Source organism: Lonchura striata, chromosome 36 (assembly GCF_050655825.1).
Source record: "Lonchura striata isolate lonStrDom1 chromosome 36, ASM5065582v1, whole genome shotgun sequence".
NCBI classification, from domain to species: domain Eukaryota; kingdom Metazoa; phylum Chordata; class Aves; order Passeriformes; family Estrildidae; genus Lonchura; species Lonchura striata.
In genome coordinates, this window is record NC_140738.1 from 2,168,603 (window position 1) to 2,183,145 (window position 14,543).

Below are 14,543 nucleotides of genomic sequence, written 5' to 3' on the forward strand. Positions count from 1 at the left end.
TGACGTATTTTCTCTCTGTGCACTCTGTGCCGGTACAATTGGTTCCTGGGGGGTCTTTTTTTCTGCCTGTCTTGGTTCGACAAGACAGGAGTCTGTGAAAGAAGGCAAAGCCTCCTGTGTAATGGAGAACGGCAAACCCCCCTCCCTCTGAATTACCAGGATCTTTAAATTAAAAGGCTCTCAGGCAAAGATATGGGAGTGGGAGTAACAATTCTTTACTAGGAGAAAACTAGACAACAATTTAAAAAGGCAAATGCAATCGGTACAAACAAAACCAGTGAAAGAAAAAAGTCCAGAACCTGAGGGATGCCAGTATCAGTTCTGCTGGGACGATTGCTCCCCTTGCAGTGGTTGATGAATTGCAGCTGCAGTGGTGATCTTTTGAAGGGTATAGTTTTCCTCTGAAGATCTGGTGGCAGTGGGGCTGGTCTTCCTCTGCGCCGGGGTTGCCTCTGAGCTCCGCTGCCGTCGCCTCAGCACGCGCCGGCTGCTTCGCTGCGAGTGCCGCTGAAGAGAGCTGCTTCTCTGGGAATCCCGCGAAGAGAGAAAAAACGAGCTGCTTCTCTCCCTAAAAGCTACCCCTTTATACCATAATAGAGTGCTTGGCTTCCCCCTCTGGGCGGGACTCCCCTCACTTACCAGCCCGGCAGGGAGTCAGTCAATAGTGTATAAACAAACCATTGCCTTTACGGGGCAAACCATTGTCTCTGAGAGAGATAACAAAACCTGTCCAACAGGTTTGCCTTCAACAGATGGCAAATAGAATACAAGCTTATTTTACAACCCAGGACACTGCCCTTGGTGGTCATAGGAATGAAGGCTCCTCATCTTCCTTGCAGATTGTCTTTGGCCTAAAAGTTAACTTGTATATAATTAGTTACACAGTCTTCTATGCTAGTTGCATTCCCTACTCAGTTCAAATTCTTGTCTCCTTTAACACTCATTTTGATGAACAAAGACCTTTTTATTTATTACACCCACTCTCTCCCAGTGCCCCCCAGCGTGTCCATCTCTCTGCTGCCCTCGAGCTCCCGGCCCAGCCCCGGCCGCCTGCTCCCATCCAGCTGAGGTGGTTCCAGGGCCAGCAGGAGCTCTCTGTGGTGGCCACCGACGTGGTCCCCAACGGGGACTGGACCCACCAGCTCCTGGTGCTGCTGGAAACCCAAACCCGGGCCAGGCTCACCTCCACCTGCCAGGTGGAGCATGTCAGCCTGGAGCACCCTGTGAGCCGACACGGGAGGAACTGGGGGTGCTGGGAGAGCCACTGGGATGTGCTGGGACCACCTGGGAGGGAGTTGGAGGGAGCCTGGTTTCAATGGGAGAGGAGGTTGTGGGTTTGGAAGGGCTAAGAAGGCATTTGAAGGATATTGGGGAGGGTGGGATGGGGTTCTGGGGGTCCTGGTGGCACTGAAGAGGGACTGGGAGAGGCTTTGGGGGTCCTGGGGCAGTGTGAGCGACTGGAAGGAGGCTGTGGGATCCTGAGAGGGACAGGAGGGGCTTTGGTGGGTCCTGGGGAGGTCAGGAAGGGATCAAGAGGAAGGTTTCAGGGGATCCTGAGTGGGCTGGGAGCAACCAGGAGGGTGCTTGGAGGGCCTTTGGGTGTCTGTGAGAGTTTTTGGGAGATCCTGACCCCTGTGGACCCCCAGAGATGCTGCTGGATGCTGCCGCAGCAAGATGCTGACAGGAACTGAGACTCCCAAGTTGGGTTTTGTCTTCCTGGCACTGGGGATCGGGTTCTACCTGTGCAAGAATGTCTGGGGGGTCCCGTGAGTCATGTCTCCCCTCCTGTGGAGTGTGTGTGCTCCCCGGGGCCCCCAGCCCGGTGTCACCCCCTTTTCTCTGCCCATAGAGCTCCTGAGCCGCCGGCGGCCGCAGCCGCTCCCCGTGGCCTTGGGCCCAGCCGGGACCCCCGCTCCATCCCCACGCTGATTTTGGGGGGGTCGTGTCCCCCCAGCCCTGCTGTCCCTCTGCCCCTGCCCGCCTGCTCCCAGTGTTCCCAGTAAAGCTTCCCAGTTAAACCCAGCCCAGTTCATGGGGGCACTGGGGAGGGACTTGGGGGGACCCCACGGCGGGGCCGGCCCTGGGCAGGGAGGGCGGGTCCAGGTGGGGAACACTGCCTGCTGCGGGTCTGCCCGGCAACTGGTGAGTCATCAGCGCCGCTCTCGCTGATTGGCTGACTCTTCTCCACCGCGTTCTCTCATTGGCTGAGGAGAGGCCCGGCAGTGCAGAGAAGGAACGGGAGAGATCCCGCCCCGAGCACCGGCACGGGGACAACAGACCCGGCCTGGGCACAGGGAGGGAATTTATTACCAACCAAACCACGGCAGCACCAGGAGAAGGGAAAGAAATCCCTCCAGCGCCTTCCCCCACCCAACGGGGATCACCCACAACAGGGTTATCCACCATGGAGAGACGGGGACATCCGAATTTAGACCAAAGCCAATTTTATTTAGTTTACCAGGTGTTTATACAGGGATTTACTTGTATGGTGCTTATATAGGGCTCTGTTTTTGGTAACAATTTCTCATTCGTTACACATTCTTCGAGACATCCAGTAACCTGGGAACATTTATCTTATCACAAAGACTCACACCATTTTTTCTGGTCACTTCTTGCCCAGGGAGACTTAAACTGTGTCTGTGTCTCCCACAGTTTCTGCTCAGTCAGGCCTCAGATATCAGGCCCCTTTATCAGCTCCATTGCTTTACTCTCTGTTTTATTCCCCATACGGGGGCACCAGGGCTCTGCCCAACGGGGGTCACTGGGGATCATCCAGCCTGGATCCTCCCATGGGGGATGGAGCTGCAGGAGCACACCAAGCTCTTCCCTCACTCTCTTCCCTCACTCCAAGCTCTTCCCTCACGCGGGGCACTCACAGGGCTTCCCTTAGTGGTGCCTCCGTTGGTGCTGGGTCAAGTGAAAGCTCCTGGAGAAACTCTTCCCACACTTCCCACACTCGTAGGACCTCTCCCCGGTGTGGATGCGCCGGTGCACGGTGAGGCTGAAGTTGTGCTTGAAGCCCTTCCCGCAGTCAGGGCAGTGGAAGGGCCTCTCCTCTGTGTGAATCCGCTCATGCTTGAGGAGATCGGAGCTGGTCTGAAACCTCTTCCCACACTGGGGACACTCGTAGGGCCTCTCCCCAGTGTGAATGCGCTGGTGTATTCTCAAGGCAGAGCTCCACCCAAAGCTCTTCCCACATTCCAAGCACTCATAGGGCCGTTCCCCAGTGTGGATCACCTGGTGCTGGATCAGGCCAGACATGTCTTTGAAGCCCTTCCCACACTTCCCACACTCGTAGGGCCTCTCCCCGGTGTGGATGTGCCGGTGCTTGGTGAGGCTGGAGCTTTGCTTGAAGCCCTTCCCGCAGTCGGGGCAGAGGAAGGGCCTCTCCTCTGTGTGACTCCGCTCATGTAGGAGGAGATGGGAGCTTCTCTGAAACCTCTTCCCACACTCCCCACACTCGTAGGGCCTCTCCCCAGTGTGGATCCTCTGGTGCTCGATCAGGTGGGAGCTCCAGCTGAAACCCTTCCCACATTCCAAGCACTTGTGGGGCTTCTCCCTGCCATGAGGCTTCTCCACCAGCTCCGAGCTCCGCCTGGATCTCCGCCCGCCTTCCTGGCTCAGGGGGCTCTTTCCTCCCCGCAGCTCCCTGGGCTGGGTTTGCAGCTCCTCCTCCTGCAGCATCTCCGGGGCTTTTCCTCCTCCTCCATCCAGCCACGCCCTGGCAATGACAAATCCTGGTTTGGGGAAAAAACAAGAGAAGAGCACCTTGGACTGGAGGTTCCTCCTTGCCCAAGTTCATCTCAGGAAGTCATTGGGAATCTTGTGTCTGTAAGAACCTCCAAAGCACCAAGATTCAGCCCAAAAATCCTGTAAACTTCCAAGACACAGAACAAAAACACCCCAAACATCAAAAGCCAGCAAAAACCTTCTCCAAAAGATAAATATTCAGCTGCCACATAAAACCAAAGCACCAACATTTAATCCAAGAAAGCTCAGAAACACCAAGAATCACCCCGTGAAAATCGTGGATCCTCCTCCACAGTCACCTGCTGCATGTGGGGGGAGCAGCACTCCTGGGGTTGGGGGGAGGCTGCAGACACAGGGAGGGGTGGAACCTTCTGCTGCTTCCTCTTTCTGCTCCTCCTCCTCCTCCTGTGTCTCTACTCTTCCTCACACTCCTCTTCCTCCTGCTATTTTTCCTTCTCCTGCACAATCCCACACTCTCCTCTCACATCCATCGTTTGACCATTCTGTTCCTCAAGCCTGCTTCTCCTTCCCTTCTCCTCCTGCCCCCAGGCCCAGCACCCACTGCCGGCTCCCTCTTCCCCCCAGCCCCACAGCATCCCAGCGCAGGGGCAGGGATGGAGCTGGGGCAGGTCGGGCTGGGGCAGCGCTGGGCTCTCGGCCGCTCCCGCCCGCACTCGGTCCCCACTGCAGCCGCTCCCGCCAGGACAGCGCGGGGGGGCCCGGCCTTGGCGCTGCCCCACTCCCACCTCCCCAAATTCCCCTCGTGGGGCCATGGGGCCGAGGGGGGATTGCAGGTGGGGTCCAGGTGGGGAATGCTGAGATAATTTCAAGAGTGGGACCCCAAGAAGAAGAATTGGAATTTGTGGTAGACACAGGGGCAGAAAGAACCTTTCTGTTAAATATTCCAAAAGGTTATAGTGTAAGCAAAGATACCGTAATACTAACAGGAGCAAAAGGAGAGAGTTTCACCGTACCCGTTATTAAAAATGTGGTAATAGAGGGAGAAACTAAATTTTGGATGAGGGATGTTTTCTTGGTCCCAGGGGCAGGTAGCAATTTATTGGGACAAGATTTACAGGTGAAATTAGGAATAGGGGTTGTTCCAGAAGATGGGAAGATGACAGCTAGACTTTTAAAACTAGGCCAGGAGGATGGAAGAAGAATTAACAAGGAAGTTTGGGCTGGGAGGGAAATAGGGGAAGATTAAATATTGACCCCATAAAGATTACAACTGAGGAAAAAAAAATTGTCCCATACATGTACGGCAGTATCCTGTATCTTTAGAAGGACGGGAATGTTTAAAGCCAGTAATAGAAGGACTAATAAAGGATGGGACATTAGAACCTTGTATGTCTCCCCATAATACCCCAATACTCCCAGTAAAGAAGCCTGACGGGAGCTATAGACTGGTACAAGCCTTAAGGGAGGTTAACAAAGAACTCAGACCCGCTATCCAGTGGTACCAAATCCTTATACTCTTTTCAGTAAAGTTCCTCCCCAGCATCAGTGGTTTAGTGTAGTGGACCTTAAAGATGCCTTTTGGGCTTGCCCATTAGCCCTGGAGAGCAAGTTATCTTTGCTTTTGAATGGAAGGACCCACTAACTGGAGAAAACAGCAATTAAGATGGACAAAACCACCACAGGGGTTTACAGAATCCCCAAACTTATTTGGACAAGCTTTAGAAACAATACTACAAACTTTCCCCACTCCCCCTGAAATACAAATTATCCAATATGTGGATAATCTTTTACTTTCTGGGGAAGCTGAAGCTGGAGAGGCTACTATAAAGCTTTTGAATTTTCTTGGGGAAAAAGGATTAAGGGTATCAAAAGGGAAGCTGCAATTTGTAGAATCAGAGGTAAAATATCTTGGACACTTGCTTAGAAAGGGTAGTTGGAAGCTCAACCCAGACTAAAACACAGGGATTCTATCCCTTCCCCCTCCCTCTTCAAAGGGGGAAATCAGAAAGATACTCAGATTATTGGGATATTATAAATTGTGGATTGAAGGATTTACACAGACAGTAAAATTTTTGAATAAAAAATTGACAGAGGGAGATGATATAAAATGGATCAAAAAGGATAATGAAAAATTAAGAAAAAAGAAGTTAAAACTAGCCCCAGTATCAACTTTAAGCTTACCTTCACTAGCAAAACCCTTTCATTTGTATGTAAATGAAAAAAAGGGGGTAGCTCATAGGGTTTTGTTTCAAGAGTGGGGAGGAGTAAAGAGACCTGTGGCTTATTTATCAAAGATGTGGGATCCAGTAAATCAAGGCTGGCCAGTGTGTATTCAAGCTATAGAAGCTACTGCAATCCTAGTAGAGGAAAGTCGTAAACTGACTTTTGGAGGTAAATTAATTGTGTACCAAATTTCTTCCAATTTGCATTATGATTTTTATCTTGAAATACATAACTTACTGTACTCTAAGTTTGAAAAAATAGTTTACAGCTGTGACATAGCAAAACCTGCTATTAATTTGAGTCAATGCAGGCTGTTCAATCAAGTGTTCTCAGTGTGTAAAGTTAAACTAAAGGTAACACCAGCTGCTTGGTAGGTCAAGCAAACAATTTTCCTTCCAACCAGTCCTTTTTCATGTACCCAAATGTGTTTTGCTTTCTTAGTTTTTTTTGTTTTGTTTGTTTGCTAGTTTTTCTGGAAGTGCTAACTACTTGCAGTGTATCTAGAACAGCAATTAAAAATGTGCATAAAAAACACTTGTAAAAAACATAGGGCTCATTTTTTCCCACAATGGGAGGTGGCTACATATAGAAAAAGGAAACCTACAAAGCTAGATGAAGAAAAATTTCAGTATCTTCTAATGTAAACTATTAATTTGTTACTTTCAGCATCACAGTAGGTGTGTGACACACACATATGAAAAAGATGGTGAGGGAGATCTCTGTTTACTACAGTTTCCTATTTCTTGAATGAGTTAGAGAGCTATGAAGCAATTGTGACTCCTTGTGTGGATTGCCCAGGCCTGCAGGGAGGGCTTGGCCATGGTTCCCTCTGTGCTGCAGGCAGCCCTGCAGCGTGGCAGCAGTGGCTTGCCTCTGGTGAGTTTGCAGGCAGGGTGCTCCAGCACTGCAGTGCTCAGGGGCAGTTTCCTATTTTGACACCAAAGCTTAAATTCAGGAGTGCCTCTTCCCATCCAGTTATTGTTTGTACTGTAAGAACCTCTTCAGAGAGTGTCTCCTGGCAGTCAAAAAGAGAGTATTGCAGAGATAAATTCCTTACTTGCTGTCTCCCCCACTGTACCCACATTTTGCCTATTCCCTCTTCAAATTATAGATTGGTAAAACTCATGCTCTGTGTCCTCAGATGCCCTTCCCAAATCAAACCTTGGCTTCTTTGCAAATTATATTGCACTAACAAGGATTGACTTAAATTTTTTTATTGCAGGCAAGATCACTTCAGAAGTAAGTTGTTGTTTACCTTGTTCCTACAACGCTTTCAAGCTTGTGAATGGAAAATTGTGACAGCAAAATAAGTCTTTAGTTTTAGCACTGTCAGCTCTGGGTAGCTGGTAGCCCTTGGTGGAGGGTGCTGTGAATTACACGCCTGCAGAACACACATAACAAAAGTAATTAAATTTGTAAGGAAGTTGAAAAAGGAGGGAGAGGTGATTGGCAGACTCACCTCTCCAGGATGTAGGACTAATGTTAGAAAGTGGACTGATATTGGAATGTGGATGTTGAAATGTGAAGAGAGAAAAAGAGAGCGAAACAGAGAGAAAGGGAGAAGAGAGAAGAAGAGAGAAAAAGAGAAAGAGAGAGAAAGGGAAAGAGAGAGAAAGAGAAAGAGAAAGAGGGAGAGCGAAATACGCCCCAAAGTTCCCATACCGCAGCTATTTGTAAGTTCTCCCCCATTCCTGCTAGACAGAGTGACAACAAGGGGAGGGGAGTGAGGAAGTACAGTCAAAGGCAAAGCTGTGAAAAAGAGGGAGAGCTGGACCACCAATAGAGATAAGATCAAAGCAGAGATAGCTGACTCTCACAATGTGCTTTATTTTCTTAAACAAGACTTCTTTTTTTTCCTTCTGATTTTTGTTAAGTAAAGGAGGCTTTTGTTCTGAAGAATGGGGCTGTAAGACTAAAACAGTTGGATGTTGCCTAAAAAGCAAAAAACTGAGATGTGATACATCTTGTGTTAAATTTGGGCTAGTCTTTTTTTATTTAACTAATTATAGCTCACAAGAAGAAGAATTGGCCTCTGCAGCAATTAGCACAGCTGGATACAAGAAGAAGAAGCAGCTACAGAAAAAGTTTTTAGTTAAACCCAGAAAGTTTTGAAGAAAACTAATGGTGAAAGTTAATGCAGTATTGTTTTTCTTTTAACACTGTGTTATTAAGAAGTCCTTTCCAGGTACTACTAAAGCAGCAATCCCAACCATGGAAAAGAGGGTGAATTCATGCCAGCAAAATAAAAGAATTTGTGAAGAAACGTGAGGAATGGACTATCACATCTAAACCAGGTGATACCAAATTGACTTTCAACCAGGACTGGGTGGTAATGGTTTGGGAAGACCCAAATGACCCAAGGCAGGTACAAAGAATAACACCTAACTGAGAAATAAGGCAAAGCTTGCATCACTGGTTCTAAGCCCTGCCTGAATAAGCCCTGAGACGCCTCCGACACCTCCTTGGCAGAGGAACACTGCCACTTCAAACAGGAGGGTCGGGAGTGTTTGAGTCAAAGAGTTCTGATAGTCTGGCCTTAGCCTGTGGCTTGTACAGGCAAGAAGGGAAATTGCCATTAATACTATGCTGTATACTTTATTTGATTCATCCCCATATTGGACATGGCAGCTGGGTTATAAGTGAATGTTTAAATTATGAGAATAATTGGCATTGTAGCTCACAAAATCTATGTTCTTGTGGCAAGAAGTATTGAGTACTGAATCAATCCCCTATACAGAAAGACCTCAAAAACTGAAGTAATAAATTGCTTTTGTAGATGGGGATTATCAATGCCTGTGGACTGAGAGATACTTGAGGAATGGTGGAAAACCACAGTTAAAAGGTGTCAAAAACAATTTGCCTGGAAATGAGTAAAAAAGGAGTGACAAGGGAAACAGAGGGCAAGCCTGGATTGAGCACTGTACTCACCAGCGAGAAGATCACACGTACCTGCTGTGGGCAGCAGCCCCACAGGCAGGGGAGGTGGGGGTATAAGCCATGCCAGACCTCTGTCATTCCTGTTTCTGTCTCTCATTTGTTGTCTTTTCCCTTCTGAGATAGCAGCAAGATCGTGTCACAAATGCTACAGAAAGTATCACATGGAAAGAAACCAAAGTTCCTTTTTGTCACACACACCCATGTCAACAGCCACTGTTATAACCCATCCAAATCAAGTACCTGCAGGAAAAAGGGGGAAAATTATCACATTACGAAGAATTTAGGAAAAAGTAGTAATACTTGGGGCATGGAATGTCCAAAAGGAGAGAGATGGATTTGTTTTACATTTGATCTTAGAAATATAGTCCAAGATTCGGTAAAGAGACAATTAGTAAAAAAAAAGGTAAAACAAGCACAGCAGTCTAGCTCTGTGTTAACCCCAAATTATATCCTGAGTCATATTAAATGACTCCAAGCAGTTATAGAGAAGATAATAAACAAAGCTGCTCAGGCATTGGAATTAATATGGAGTCTGCAAAGCCAAACATCACCTGCAGTGCATTAAAATAGGTTGGCTTTACGCTATTTATTGGCTAAAGAATGGGGTGTACAGATTGTTGAAAATAGATGGCAATGAGGATGTCATCCTGGAAAAAACAAAGGATATCAGAAAAAAATTATGACCCAGGTATCAGTCCAAAAATGGGAAAATAACGTTAAAAACTAGCAGGTGGGGTAATGTATTGAGAATGGGATGGTGGAAGAAATTAGGATTCTTCCTTTTATGTGTTACAAGTGTTTTGATATTTCTTCTTTGTTTAATCCCATGTTTTATTTGATTACCAACAGAGTCCAAAGAATGCAAGAGGACAGGAAATATTCTTTATAAATCATTTGGCTTGAGCAGTAAGAGGTGGGATTGTGAAAAATGCATATTTATGATTGGCTTTTCGCAAATGTTACAATGAATATTATATGTGTAATACTAGAAAGTTATGCTGTATTAATTCCCTTACGTATTGTGTTAAGTGTAGTTTTAGGTTACAACATTATGTTAAAATAGAGATTATGTATGTGGGGGGAGTTTTCTTTTTAGGAATGAGATGCTCCCTTTGAAGAACACCTAAATCTTCCAAAGGAGAGGAATTTATGGCTTCTTATCAGGAGAAGCTAATTTCTTCAGGCCTTGCTCAGACTTGAAGACACCAGGGGATTAAAGGGAACAGTTGACATACAACAGAGTTTCTTGTTTAGAACAGAATGTATGCATAACCATGAAGAATGTATGAATATGCAACAAGTGTCTCGGTTTAAGGGTGATTCCTTTGTTCACAAGTCAAGCTTTTCTTGACTTAGGGTCCGAGAGCATCTGGACATCCGTAATTCTTTGCTCTTTTTGTCTTGTAATTGTCCTAACTCTAATTGTATTATTATTTTTATAACCATTTTATTACTATTAAACTTTTAAAATTTTAAAAACCAAGTGATTAGAGTTTTTCAAAATTTTCAAAACTAGATGAGATTTAAAGGTGACCCTTTAACTCATAAACAATAAATAGATGATTTGAAGGAAAAAATAAAAGCAGCAGGTTGTGGGGGGGGCACAAGTGAGGCTGCTGAAGGCTGCTGTGGAAGAGAAGCTGCATTCCAGGCACCCAGGAGGAGCTTCAGAAATGCAAATTAACACTGCTGGGGCAAACTGGGGACAATGTACCTGGCTCTTCTTGCCTGGGGCAGGAATTGGCTGATTCCCTCTGCCCCTCACCCCAAGCTCTGCCTGCTTGCACAGATGGAATCTGCACAGCTGAAGGCAGAGCCCATGCTGAGGATCTCTGACTCTGCAACAGAAATGGCTGAAGCTGCAAAGGGAAACAGCAAATGGAGAATGTTGGGGAAACTTCACTAAAATAAGGGGGGGATCATCCCTCTGCCCACTCCAACATCTCCTGTCCCTGTCTGTGCTGTACAGGGTGTATCAGAGCACTGGGGGTTTTGCTATAACAAGTTCAGGGAAATCAGTTGGAATTCAAGTATATGATGAAGGAGTAAGAAAAAAAATGGTCAATTGATGCAGCCCCAGCTTGAGGGAGCGCCCAAACATGGGGAAAAGATGAACGGCCACCAGAACAAATCCTACAACACCATGGACCAGCCCCTGGGAACCAAAATGATTTTGTGAAAAATGCATGTTATATGGCTCTGTGCAGATAGTTACTACATGTATTATGTTATAATGATAACTTGTGCTGTATGAACATTTTAATAGTACGGTAAACGTAGCTTTGTAGATAAAATTAAGCTTTAGCAGTTAAAAGAGAAAACATGCATGTGTGTGTGTGTGTGGCGGGGGGGGGTTAAGGAATGAGAACACCTAAATTCGCTCAAGGAACACCTAAATTCTCCAGAGAAGAGCAATTTATGGATTTCTTACTAGAAGAAGTTAATTTCTTCAGGCCATGCTCAGACTGGAGGATGCCGTGGGGATTAAAAAAAACAGCTGACATACAACAGACAGAGTTACTTGTTTTAAATAAAATGTATGCATAACCATGAAGGATATAAGAATATGCAACAGTGTATTTTTTTAGGGGTGATTCCTTTATTCACAAGGTATGGTTGTTGTGGCTTAAGTGCCCAAGAGATCATCCGGACATCTGCAAGTCTTTGCTTTTTAATGTCTTGCAATTGTCCTAACTCTAAATTTTTATTAGTCTAATTGTATTCCTACTTTTATAACCATTTTACTAGTATTAAACTTCTAACATTTTAAAAACCAAGTGATTGGCGTTTCTCACAAATTCATATCAGGAGACAGAGAACCCATTTTTCATTTGAATGGCATAATTTGATTACAAGCTGTCCTCAGAATAAGAACCAACCAGACAACTCCAGCTCCTGACCTTCCTGCCGACCAAGCCACTGAAACGAGGAACACAACATTTCACCAGAGAATGGGATCAGATTATCTCTTAGCAGAAAAAGCAGGAGTTTGTGGAAAACTAAATGGCTCAAACTGCTGTTGGCAAAGAGATGACGAGAAAACTGCTAAAAAAGATAAAAAGGAAATAGGAGAGCAGTTTATGTATTGGTCCAAACATGGAAAGGATGGGAATGGGACACGCTTTCCTGGCTCCCCAGCACACCAGGGGATAAAGGAATGCTGCTTCTCCTCTTCTGTGCTGCAGCAACTCTCATCTTTTTACCATGCTCCACACCTTGGCAGTGCAGCTCATCCAGCAGCTGAGCCAGGGCATGCAGGTGGCAGCCAGGCCTCCTGATCCACAAACGGCTACAAAAGGACAGGGAATGAGGGCACCGAGAATAATCCCAAAACCAAAGAGGACCCGGGAAGGACAAAACAGAGTCAAGGAGTGAATCTGCCAGGAGATCGGGTCGGGCACTTGTAGAGAAGGGGAGAAACCATCAGTTCCAATAAATGTTCCAAGTTGACCCAGAGAGCTGCTCAAAGTCCCGCCACATTCCTAGACTTCGAGGAGAAGCACAAAGACTTAACAGAGCCATGAATATCGGCTGTTCTACAAAAGGAGGGTGCACATTAACGAGGACAGGCTCCAGGTGCATCGGGAAGTCGGAACCTTCCAAGGAACTCAGCCGGTGGGCAAAGGCAGAGGGAGATGCGGCCGGGAAAATGAGGATAAAAAGGAGGCTGCGGACTACAGCCACGGCAGAGAGCGCACGGCAAATGCCCCACGGCCTCTGCCCCTGCTCGGCAATAAAGTCACTTTGACAGGACTCCTCGCTCTCCCCCGGGCACACGAACCTCCGGCGACGGGAATTTCCCCGCCCGCTCCCGGCCGCGGGGCAGCCCCTCTGTCCTACCCACAGCAGCCGGGCCGAGCCAGCGCTGCTCCGGCAGCGGCTCCTGCCCGGCCCCGGCGGGAAGGAGACCGCGGGCAGCCGCTCCCGCAGCGCCCTCAGCCCGGGACCGGCACGGGCCGGACACGGCACCGGCGAGCCGCCGGAGCCCCCTGCCGCCCCCTCCGCCCGCAGCCGGCCCCGAGCCCCCGCAGAGCCCAGCGCGGCTCCCACCTGCGCCGGGGCCGCCTCCGAGCTCCGCCGCCGCCGCCTCACCGCGCTCCGGCCGCTGCCGCCGCTGCCGGGCCCGCGCAGCCGCTCGGCCAATGGCGGCGCTGCGCGGCCACGGCCGCCCTCAGCCCGCCGCCGGGGCCGCGCCGCGCCCCGCTCCCACCAATCAGCGCGCCGCAACCGCGACTGACGGCACCGGCGGCCAATGGCAGCGAGCTCGGGGCGGGCTCTGCGCACGGCCCCGCCTCGCCCCGCGCTCTCGGCGCCCCCGGGCTGCGTGAGGGGAAAGCCGGAGATGAGGAACAGCCCCGGCACGGGCCCGGCCCGAGCCGGGATTGAGCTGCCCACACAAACAAACTTCTCCGCGCCTCCCGCCACGGCTTTCCCGGCCCTGCGCCTCCCGTGCCTCCGCCTCTGCGGGAAGCCCAGGAGCCTCACTTCTCCTGCCCCTCGTTAGCTCATCAGTGCTTCGCTTTGATTTCCCCCGAAAAGGGAAACCTGCCCGAAGCCCTGTGGGTGGGTGGGGCAGGGGAGAGATTTCTGGCGGAAAACTCCAAAGACTCGGAGCAGGAGCAGGAGAAGTCAGTGCAGAGCCTTAAATGCAGCTTTCCCCACGCCTCCCTGCTCCCAGCTGCACCTCCTCCCCCGGCAGGGCAGGAGACAGGGAATGGGGCCATGCTCAGCTCATCCCCCGGGGCTTCTCCCTCTGCTCAGGGACAGGAGTCGTTCCCTGCTGCACCCTGCGCTCTCTCCCGGCCGAGACTTCTCCAGGAACTTCTCGGAGCGGAGTCCATCCCCTGGGCACAGCCCCCTCCGAGTGCTGCAGCGTGGGTCACTGTGTTATAAACGAGCACAATAGGCTGTCAAATCCAATTAAAAGGATTTATTAATAGCGGAAAGCGAAAGCAAACCAGCGCGCGCTGGGCGGCAGTAGTTTCAACTACCGCACCTAGTTCTCCGTTTCCCCCCCACTTATTGGGTTGTCTCTTCCGGATGTGTGACGCTCTGGTGACGCTCTGGTGTCTCTTCTGCGCAGGCGCACCCTGTTGTTAGGTGGTCATTCTCTGCCTCTTGGTGGCGCCAGTGGTCTTCTTTAAGGTTGTCTCTGCGACCTGGAAATTCCCTCAAAAACAAGAAATGTTATCTCTAGGCACGTTTACATGTTTTGCCAAGTCTGTAACGGAACTATCCTTGAAACATATCTATTTGCTTAGGTGTTTGGGTGCCTAGCAGCAGCTTTTTCAAAACAGTTTTAACTCCCTAAAAAGTTTGTAACGAAGTTGTCCTTGAGAGATAGTCACTGGAATGCATGAGATAGACACTGGAATGCCTGGCAAGATGAGAACATGTTCAGACAAGTAAAAACTCTAATTAAAACTCTATTCTGTGAATATGAGAGACTCTATATGAACAAAAAGGCCTTATTTTTCTAACAATATCCCCCCTTTTTATTTTAACCTCCTTTTTGTTCATTAAAGCGTTCTAATTCTCTCTTGCTCAATTCTAAATACTCTTCAGTCTCTACTTCGCTAAGTGGCTCATACTTTGGCCTTACTATCATTAAATGTGCAGCTTCTAACCTATTTTTCACTAGTGTAATAAGTTTGCTAAGAATGCATGGCCCA

The 14,543-nt window shown here is 48.5% G+C and overlaps 1 protein-coding gene across 1 annotated transcript; it reads right to left on the reverse strand.

Moving 5' to 3' along the window:
* Positions 1–2,430: 2,430 nt before the first annotated feature.
* Positions 2,431–13,012, reverse strand: LOC146764019 (uncharacterized). Its single transcript, XM_085565634.1, has 2 exons — positions 12,922–13,012; positions 2,431–3,737 (listed from the first exon to the last, which is right to left on the reverse strand). The coding sequence occupies exon 2, from the start codon at positions 3,682–3,684 to the stop codon at positions 2,887–2,889; it is 798 nt and encodes a 265-aa protein (XP_085421760.1). The 5' UTR covers positions 3,685–3,737; positions 12,922–13,012; the 3' UTR covers positions 2,431–2,886.
* Positions 13,013–14,543: the final 1,531 nt, after the last annotated feature.

What these genes read in the sequence shown, in the direction of transcription:
- LOC146764019 (XM_085565634.1), bottom strand. Translation starts at nt 3,684, where the DNA reads ATGCTGCAGGAGGAGGAGCTGCAAACCCAGCCCAGGGAGCTGCGGGGA.